Source organism: Bidens hawaiensis, unplaced genomic scaffold, assembly GCF_021521415.1.
Source record: "Bidens hawaiensis isolate Kalapana, Puna unplaced genomic scaffold, B.hawaiensis_p1.1 tig00030538_1, whole genome shotgun sequence".
Taxonomy (NCBI): domain Eukaryota; kingdom Viridiplantae; phylum Streptophyta; class Magnoliopsida; order Asterales; family Asteraceae; genus Bidens; species Bidens hawaiensis.
In genome coordinates, this window is record NW_027495099.1 from 13,280 (window position 1) to 24,535 (window position 11,256).

The following is an 11,256-nucleotide window of genomic DNA, read 5'->3' on the forward strand; positions in this document are numbered from 1 at the left end:
AGAAATTCATCTCTCCCATCGAGCTCATCTCGAACTTTGTTTGCATGGACTTCTCGAACTCCTTACACAATGTGTCGTTTGTAGACCCAAAAATAATATCGTCAACATAAATCTGGACTAGGAGAAGATCATCACCAACAGTTTTATGAAATAAAGTGCAGTCGACAGTCCCTCGTTTGAAGCCATTATCAGTCAGATGGTCGGCGAGCGTGCCATACCAAGCTCTCGGGGCTTTATGTTTGACGTTTGATTATATTTTAAATTATGTTTATTTTCGTATGTATTTTCTAAACTGTAATTAGATGTTTTTTTAGGCGAATTTTTTTGACTTTAATTGCTTTTTGTTTCTCAGAAACTTCATCAGATCTTGTTATACCGCAAGTTAATGCATCTTCTAAACCTGTAAAAGGAATGATTTTTGAATCTGTTTATCATGCATATGATTTCTATTGTGAATATGCAAAGAAAGCTGGTTTTGTGTTCGTAAAGAAGGTTCGTATATGAATGACGGTTTATTAAAGTCTAAATATTTTACATGTTCGAAAGAAGGTCATAAACCTGCAAACAGTTATGATTCTATGGATGAAAAAGATTGTTCCAATAGACCGTATTATAAAAGAAGGAAGAAACCAAAAATTCGGTGTGGTTGTCGAGCTCATTTTTTTTCTAAAATCTGATGACGGTTTGAGTTTGAAATAAACGATTTTGTCGAAGGACATAATCATGAACTGGTGGATGCAAAAGATATGCATTTTGTTCGATCAAATAGGAAGTTGACTCATGTACAACAAGATATTATATATGAGTTGTCAACATTGAATTTGGGACCTGTTAAGGCGTTTAATATTACGAGGACAAAGTATGGAGGATTTGAGGAAGTTAGGGCTACAAAAGACGATTGTAAGAATTTCAAACAGAGTCTAACTTGTTATATTGGGGAGTATGATGCGGAAATGGTTGTACAAAGATTAAGTGGGAAGAAAAACTGTTGTGATGGTTATTCATTTGAGTATACTGTTAATTCTAATGGTGAATTAGATCGTTTATTTTGGGCGGATGAAATTTCAAAGAAAAATTATTTGGCTTTTGGAGATATCATATCATTTGATGCCACATTTAAGACCAACAAGTATGTCAATTTAATACATTTGTTTTTTAATTTTTTTTATTATTTTTACATATATTTTTTTTAATTCGTTTCCTATAATTTTGTTTTTTACAGGTACAATATGGTTTTTGTACCATTTACTGCCATTGATAATCACCGTCATAATGTTATAGTTGGTGCCGCGTTATTATCATCTGAATCTATTGAATCTTATTCATGGCTTTTGAAAGTTTTTCTTGATTATTTCGGTATTACCCCAAAGGTGGTTGTTGATCAAGATCCAGCAATGAAGCAAGCAATCTCCTTAGTTTTACCAAACTCGAGACATCGGTTATGTATGTGGCACATTATGAAAAAACTTGCTGATAAGGTAACTTTAAATGTATTCAAAGTACTATGCGTATGTTTCAGAACGTATTAGAATGTCTAAACACATTAGTATCCATCACTATTTGATAGTTGTATATTTTTTAAATGTGTTTGAACATTTAAGGACGTATAAACATATTACTGTTTTAGTATATTTAGGTCATATTTGTATTAGTGTTAGAACGTGTAAAACAAACTAGCATGCATCAGTGTGTATTTTTTAACGTATAAGAACGTGTTATAACCGTCCATACTTTTAACGTGTAAGAACGTATAAGAACATTTTTTTACTGAGGTTGATTTATTACCAAATTATTATTTTTTGTTACATCAGGTTGGTGCTACCCTTTGTAACAATGAAGATTTTAAACGTAAAATATGTGATATTGTTTGGACGGATGCAATTTCTCAATCCGAATTCGAAACACAATGGGAACTTATAATGAAGGAATATGATCTTGAAACAAATAAATGGTTGTGTGACATGTTTGAAATGAGATATGTTTGGATTCCTGCTTATTATATGGATGAACCGTAGTCTGGTCTTATGAGAACTACATCGAGATCAGAAAGTGAAAATCATTTTTTTGTCAAGTTTCTAACTCACAGTTATCACTAGTTGAGTTCTTTAGTCATTTTGATCATTGTATGGAGATACAAAGGCACAATGGTAGGAAAAATTATCATGATACAAGGTATACGCATCCAGATTCGGTTAGTGAAAACCCTTTTGAGAAGGAAGCAGAACTGATGTATACAAAAGCTATTTTTAATGATTTCCAAGATGAAATGTATCATATTAGGAGCGGTGTTGCATGTTTGAAATCAGCTGAAGAAGAAGATTTTGTGAAGTTTTAAGTATTTGACTTTAATGCATACGATCCAGGCTGTTTGGAAGTATGAATTAGTTAAAGATTCTATTTATTTTTTGCTTGAACGTTCTAGAACGTCTTAAAACATTTTTTGTAAGTTTATTTGATTTTTGACAAAATGTTTTAAAGTGTTTTAATATATTTTTGTGTGTCAGGTTTTGTTTAAGAAGGAAGGTGAGGAAGGAATTGATTCGACGATTTCATGCGGATGCAAAAGATTTGAACATTATGGGTTATTGTGTCGTCAAAGCCTTTATATTTTAAATTTCTTTAGAGTTACAAGATTTCCAAAGAAATACATGGTCGATCGTTGGAAGAGAGATGCTGGTGTTAATCCTAGATCTGCTCCAATATCAACTTTTGGTAATGACAAATATTTAAAAGTCAAAGATATCTCAAGGGAAATAACATTGGCTGGTGAGTATCTCATAAATAGCTATGCAACTGATGTTGATGAACTAACTAAAGTCAGGGATCAAATGAATATTATGATCAAACAAGCCAATGAGACAAGATACAAAAGAACTCATTTATCAAAAAGGGATACGTTTGCTGCTATTCTAGGGTATGATCAACCATCAGAGGTGACTGCCCGTGTGCCTAATGGTATTAAAAATAAGGGTTGCATGTTACATAAACGGATCAAATCTCCGAAAGAGATTGCTATAAGTCGGTCTGGGAAGAAATTTAGGGAATGCAAAGTTTGTCATAAACAGGGTCATAACAGTCAAACTTGTCCTCAACTTCAAGAAGAATATATTTTAGCGTTATGGTTTGTTTTATATTTTTTCTGTTTTATACTTTTTATGTTTTATATTTCATGGAACGTGCAAGTTTGTATAATGGAACGTATAAGAACGTGTAAATAAACTGATACTAAATAGATTTTATATTAAATCCGGTTGAAAAAAGAGGTTACAAAAGAGGATCATATCGAACCTATTCACAAACTTATTTTATTCTACCACACCACCATACCACATAACACCACACCACCACACCACACCATCACCACACCACACCACTACACCAGAAGTCACCAGGAAACCCTAATTGTTGTCGAGGATCTCTTCGGCCCCTTCACGCTTTACTCTTTTATTCACCGTTACCTTGTGAGCTGTTCTCTCTAGCACATCTTGAAGTTGACCATAGTACGAAGCTTGCTTTTCCAGGTAGGTTATTGCCTGTGTCTTGAATGTGCTATCTGGTTGCTTCATAACTTCTTGGTGAAGAGCATCGATTTTTGTTGCTTCATCTGTCACACACCTCTTTGTATCTTCGACTACTCGTAGCTGATTGCAGTCTTTTTCAAGGTCCATGTTGATTCTTGCTCAGAAAATGCTTTTAACAGTAACATTTCCAGAATCTATTTTTTTTTCAATTTTTTGTTGTGTGTTTGTGGGATGCGTTTGCTCTCTTTTTATAGACTCTTTTTGATTTTTTGGTTGGTGAATGAAGTTATTACAATTTTTACTTAATTTTTTGAACTGAGTTTAATTATATCTAGGCATCTTAACATTTTATTAGGCATGATTGCATTGCCAATTTTTTCAAAGTGAGTAGTTGAACGTATTAATGAAATTTGTAATTTCTTTTTTCTTTGTGTTGTAATTGGTTGGAGATTTAACATATTTTATAATTAAACTAAAATCTGATGATATTTTTTTTAATTACATGCAGTTGTCACTTCAATAGTGTTATTTTTGTGCCCAATTGTTTAATGTTTTGGTATAGAACGTATGAGAACGTTTTTGTCAGATATTTAATTACATGCAGTGGTCATGTAGTTTGATAATGTATTGGATCGTGTAATTGTCTTCATAGTTTCATAGGCGTCAGATATTTAAATTATTAAATTACAAAGGATTCACTTTTTCTCAATAATTTATTTTTACTGTAGTTATTTTTTGTCTTTATGTATCTTTATTTTATCTATTTAATTACAACCACACCTTTCATCTCACCACACAAAACTCAGTACAACAAGATATGGATTCCTCATCTTCATTGTCTTCTTCATCAACTAAGGATTTGTTGTTGAAACAGATTTGTAAGGCCCCGTTACCGGTAGCCCTACTTTCGTGTTGGATTTACTCATAAACGCAGTTCTAAATATCAGAGTTAATTAAAACATTCGCGGAATATAAAAGCTTTCATAAAACATTTCATAACAAAACACCTCTTGTCTTAAAACAACATCTTGTCTTTCAAAATAAACAAAACATTAAACTTAAACGTCTTGCGTCTTCCGATGCCAGCCACTTATTCAGTGCCACGTGTCTCCTCACGCGAGCTGCCTCATCCTACTCACCTGCGTGCATACTAAAAGTCAGCTACGCTGAGTGAGTTCTAGTTAATCACATAATCATACAATACCTTCTTACATTTCATACTTAACCTCTTAACTTTCTTACATACACACGTAAGTGCATATACTTTTCATTCTTACCTTCATACTTCCTTTACATACATAATCATACGTTTTAAAGAGCCTTTCGCCCTATAACCTCACAGATATTATAAGGGTCTGGTCCCTAACATCACAGATATTATAAGGGTCTGGTCGCTAACATCACAGATATTATTAGGGTCTGGTCCCTAACATCACAGATATTATTAGGGTCTGATCCCTTTGTTTCGTGTAACTGTACCATACCTGTTCATACATACTTTCCTTGACAATACGTGCAATCTCCGAAGAGCGTCCACGTACCATCATCATAACATACATACATTATGCATACATCATATATTCATACATACATCATATCTCTCATCATACTTATCAATCATATCTTAACTACCACCTCGGTTCATGCAATATCCGAAGATCGTTCACGCACCGTCAAGCAATCATCATACATAAATCATACAAGGCATACACTTATCACTTAAGATAAGTGTATTAACTATCACATCGAGTATGCACACAGCCCCGAAAACATAACAAGGAAGTGGGGCTAGAAACTCACCTAAATCCTGTTACGCTCTCCGTTAATCGTTATTCTCTTCTTGAGCTGTGCACGGCTAACTGTATAATATTTACATGTATCAATTAACTACTACTACTCATGTTGTATATCTATCTTTATATAACCCACAACGAACGGGGGTTCGGGGGCAGTGCCCCTGGCAGCGGGGTCTAGGGGCGGCAGCCCCTAGCAGGGTCCAAAGGGCAGAGCCCCTGGCTGCGTTATTTCCATTAACTGTCTTAACACATTTTCCATTAGCATTTTGAATCATTGAATAATATGTTACCTAAAAGTTCAATGGATGAATTGTAATTAATTCATTCATTTTCTAAGTCCAGGGACTGTTCTGTCATTTTATTAAACTTTCTAGTTCGTTATTCAGTCTTTAACGAATTGACTTATCTTAGCGAACTGGTCATTTGTAACGAACTGAACCCTCAACGAACTGGACCTCTGACGAATCCGTCCTTGTACGAACCAATCCACATAGCGAATCAGTTCAAGTAATGAATTGGACCTTCTAATTCGTTATCTCCTTTAACGAATGGCTATAACGAAATGGGAGGTTAATTCGTTATCTTTTCCTTAACGAATCAGGACACGAACTAAGGCTAGTTCGTTATCTTTCCTCAGCGAATCTACTTAACGAATCACCCTTAATTCGCTAAATTCCCGTTATCGAACTAGGGTTAAGTCAGGGAATGTCAGAACATTCCCTGACATACCCTTAACCTCATATTACTTTTCCGGCGCCGCCTTTCCGGCGCCGTCATTGCCGGAAAGCCGCCGGAAAAACGCGAACTCACCAGAAAAACGATTCTTAACTCGTTTTTCACCGTTTTTCGCGCCGTTCGATCCAGATCTGAGCTAGGGTGATCCTTAAGCTCATCATAGGTTCGGTTTATACCCGATTCCACCCGGATCTCGTGATTTAAACGGTTTAACAGTGTCGGCTCGTTGTTTCGCAACTTTATCTAACGGGTTAAGCTCATACAATATTAAACTATCGTTACCTAGGATCGGTGCTCGGTTTCCTTCTTGATTTCGGATAGAGATAAGGAAGAACTAGAGAGGAATCTTAAGTGTGTGTTTTGGGTGGTGTATGGAATATGTGTGAATGAGGATTAAATGGATATTAAGGGTTTATATATTTATGGATCATGGGCTTAAGCCCATGGTCTTTCCTTCTTTCTTTCTTAACCCAAGTCCATAACCCATATTCATTTACCCAGCACTGGCCCAACTCGTATTCTATTTATCTAAACCGATAACGACCCACTATGAAATAACGAAATTTATTTTTATTATAATAACTGAAAGTAGGATGTTACAAGATTCAAGCTCAAATCCTTGAGGATACAAAGAATCGGGCTGCTTTACAACATGAGTTTATCATCACCGCTGGTGTAAACATGGATATGAGGGATGAAATAACAAAGTTGCTAACAAACATGCCTGGTAATACTATTAATTATTTGTGTGTTTTGTTTTGATTGACACAGGTAAAAAGGAAGTAGATGAGTTAAAAGAGTTGTGTAAGGCGATTAAACTTCTGAACTGCTCTATTGAATTGAAGACAGAGTTTCTTAAATCTGTCATGTAATCAATGGATTTTAGGAAGTGTGTTATGGTTACCTAATAATTGTTGCCTGTTTTATTGTATTTTTTTTTATCTTTTATGTGGTTTTGATAACATTCTATGTGTTTTATGTTATTTGGTATTTTTATGTTAACTAGAATGTAAAAGTAAAATAGAATAACTCTATGTTATCTTATAAACAATTAAGCAAAAATAATATGTTAACTAGAACGTATAAGTAAAATCTAATTAAACTCCATCATATTTCCATAGAAGGTCTGTTAACTTGAACGTACAAACAAAATCTATCTAGAACGTATTAGCAAAATAGAATAAATCTATGTTATCTTATAAACAATTAAGCAAAAATAAGATATGTTAACTAGAACGTATAAGGTCTGTTACCTTGAACGTACAAACAAAATCTAACTTGAACGTACAAACAAAATCTATCTAGAACGTATTAGCAAAATAGAATAAATCTTTGTTATCTTATAAACAATTAAGCATATATAAGATATGTTAACTAGAACGTATAAGCAAAATCTAATTAATCTCCATCATATTTTCATACAAGGTCTGTTACCTTGAACGTACAAACAAAATTTAACTTGAACGTATTAGCAATATAGAATAACTCTTTGTAATCTTATAAACAATTAAGAAAATATAAGATATGTTAACTAGAACGTATAAGAAAAATCTAATTAAACTCCATCATATTTCCAAGTATATTAAGGGATTTACAACCTTTCCGAGCACACTTAGATGTTTTTATCTAAGTTTATTAATTCCGGGCATGCTTTGAAGTACTTACACTTTTCGGGTAGAGTTCACTACTCTACTACTTTCCTAGAAAGCTTGATATATGTGTATGTTTGAATATGATGCTTTCTAGCAAGATTTTATATAGTTAAGACTTTTGAGCATACTTGAGTGATTTGTTTGAAAGTACATCTATTTCTAGCAAACTAGTTGATATGATTGATTGCACTGTTCCCTAGCAGGCTTTGTGATTTAGTATGATTTTAGCAAGCTTTGTGATTTAGTGTGATATACTAGCAAGCTTTAGTGATTTTGATCTTTCTAGCACACTTAGTGTAAGGCCCCGTACCTGGTAGCCCTACTTTTGCGTCGTATTTTCTCATAAACACAGTTTTTACAATCAGAGTTAATTAAAACTTTCGCGGAAACGTCAACTTAAATAATTCATTACAAAACATTAAATATAAAACATCCTTTCTTCCATCTTCAGATGCAAGCCGTTCAATCCATGGCATGTGCCATCCTCATGCTAGTTCTTTGGTCTGATCACCTGCGTGCATACTAAAATTCAGCTACGCTGAGTGCGTTCTAGTTAATCAAGCAACTTATCTTACAACCACTACATGCATCATATACGTATCCGAAGACACGTAGTTCACTATCTATCCTGCTCACCTTACCACTTAACCTCTTATTTATACCTACCACTTTGCCACTTTGCCACTTTAATAACGTATAACGTTATGCCACTTTGCCACTTTAATAAAGTAGTCACGTATAGGCTTACCCTACCACGTACTATCGTCATACCACTAACACTCTTACTAGACTCTTGCCACTTCTAACACGCTCTACCTCTACTTGTCTACAACACGCTTCATATCATTTACATAATAAGAAAGTCACATCATAGCATTCATACACACTAATAACCACTTGGCAATCACTATCCTTGGCGATACGTGCAATATCCGAAGATCGTTCACGTACCGACAAACATTATATAATGGCTACCTCGTATAACATCTATAGCATACACTTACCACTTAAGGTAACTGTATTCACACTTCACATCGAGTATGCACACAGCCCCGAAAACATAACAAGGAAATGGGGCTAGAAACTCACCTGAACTTGGTTACTTCTTCTGCTACTGGTTATTCCTTCTCGAGCTGTGCGTGTCTAACTGTTTAATAATTGAATATCAAATACTACTCTAGCCATTCTCATTGCTACTTAATTAGTCTTACGTGTCTAAGCCGGTTTTACTTCATTAAATCATTACCCGGTTAGTTAATCTTTACTTGTTAACCTTTTAAAGGCATCTTTCATAATTTATCAAAGTCCAAGGGTTAATACGTAATTATCTCATTCTTTCCAAGTCCAGGGACCATTTCTGTCATTAGGTTAACCATCTAGTTCGTTACAGTCCCTTAACGATTTGGATCTCATTCGTTACTTCTATCTCTGGATAATTCGTTACTTTAATACGAATTGACCTTTATAGCGAACTGAACCCTATAACGAATGGGACCCTTGACGAATGGCCCTTCTTTAACGAATTGAACCCTTCTAGTTCGTTATCTTCTTAAACGAATGGCTATAACGAATTAAAGGTAATTCGTTATCTTCTTCCCTTAACGAATTGAACACGAAGTAAGTCTAATTCGTTAGCTTTTCTTTAGCGAACCTCTTAGCGAAACACCTCTAGTTCGTTAACTTCCCGTTAGCGAACTAGGGTAAGGTCAGAACATTCCCTGACAATATCTGAACCTCGTACCAGAATCTTCGGCGCCGCCTTTCTGGCGCCGCCATTGCCGGAATAACGGGATCTCACCGAAAAAGCGAGATCTCGCTTGTTTCACCACCATTTTCACCGTTTTTCGTCCCGTTCGATCCAGATCTGAGCTAGGGTGACCCTTAAGCTCATCTTAGGTTCGGTTTATACCCGATTCCATCCGGATCTCATGACATAAACGGTTTAACGGTGTCGGCTCGTCGTTTCGTGACTAAATCTAACGGGTTTGTATCTCTACAATAACATACTATCATTACCTCGGGTCGGAAATCGATCCTTCTTCTTCTTCTTCTTCTTGGTTTCGGCTAGAGAGAGAAAGAATGGAATGAGAGAGAACTAAGTGTGTGTTTTGGGTGGTCTATGGAGTATGAGAAATGAAAGATAATTGGTGGTTTAAGGTTTATATAATTATGGATCATGGGCTTAGGCCCATGGTTCTTCCCTCTTTCCTTCATAGCCCAAGTCCATAACCCATATCCATTACCCAACACTAGCCCGACCCATACCAACTCCTACTCTATTTATTTATTTCCCGATAACCCGAGTAAACTTTCCCTCTATTATTAAATAATATAATTAATATTATTTTGGAAATTTCAGGATGTTACACTTAGGTGTTTGTTTTACAGTTTAAATTCATTTCTAGCAAGCTATGTGTTTTTGTGATTATGATTATTTGAAATTATAAGTGTTTTCAGGTAAACCTTGTTTCCCGGGCACACTTATATTTCGAGCACACTTTGAATTTTCATATGTTCCCTTAATATACTTGGTAATTTCAAATTGACTTTCCGAGTAAACTTTGTGTTAGGAATCCACTCCTAGCACACTTTGTATTTCTTAAAGGTTTTCGAGCATACTTTGCATCAAAGTATACTTGACTGAGTATTGTGAACAATTTTCGGGTAAGGTTTGCGATAGGCTAGGTAAGGTTTGCGATAGGCTAAGTTATTCGGGTAAGGTATGTGCTAGACTTAGTTATTCGGGTAAGGTTAGCAATTAGAGGTATGTTTTATTTGTTCGGGCATCTTAACCTCCTGGTTTTCATATGCCATCCAGTGAAACAATTTTTAGGGTTTGTGTTCAGTTTTTCATGGATGAGAAGTTGAAGTTGAAAAGTTTAATAAAATCAACAAATCAAAGTGTTTGCTTAAGTTTGGACACTAGAATGTATTAGCAAAATAGAATAAATCTATGTTATCTTATAAACAATTAAGCAAAAATAAGATATGTTAACTAGAATGTATAAGGTCTGTTACCTTGAACGTACAAACAAAATCTAACTTTAACGTATTAGCAATATAGAATAACTCTTTGTTATCAGGTCTGTTAAGTTGAACGTACAAACAAAATCTATCTAGAACGTATTAGAAAAATAGAATAAATCTATGCTATCTTATAAACAATTAAGCAAAAATAAGATATGTTAACTAGAACGTATAAGCAAAATCTAATTAAACTCCATCATATTTTCATACAAGATCTGTTACCTTGAATGTAAAAACAAAATCTAACTTGAACGTATTAGCAATATAGAATAACTCTTTGTTATCTTATAAACAATTAAGCAAAAATAAGATATGTTAACTAGAACGTATAAGCAAAATCTAATTAAACTCCATCATATTTTCATACAAGGTCTGTTAACTTGAACGTACAAACAAAATCTATCTAGAACGTATTTGCAAAATAAAGTTCATTTCCATACAAACATAATAAAGGTTAGTTTCTAATTATCTTGCCTCTCATCAATTTTAGCAGTTAAATCTTTGTTACTGAACAGTTTTTTCTCA

At 34.5% G+C, this 11,256-nt stretch overlaps 1 protein-coding gene across 1 annotated transcript; it reads left to right on the top strand.

The window, feature by feature from the left end:
- Nucleotides 1–746: 746 nt before the first annotated feature.
- On the top strand, nt 747–6,924 carry LOC143580636 (protein FAR1-RELATED SEQUENCE 5-like). The gene is made up of 6 exons (XM_077063602.1): nt 747–1,129; nt 1,223–1,478; nt 2,087–2,323; nt 2,505–2,955; nt 6,645–6,779; nt 6,824–6,924. Exons 1-6 carry the CDS (start codon nt 747–749, stop codon nt 6,922–6,924), a joined length of 1,563 nt encoding a protein of 520 aa, XP_076919717.1.
- The last annotated feature ends 4,332 nt before the right edge of the window (nt 6,925–11,256 follow it).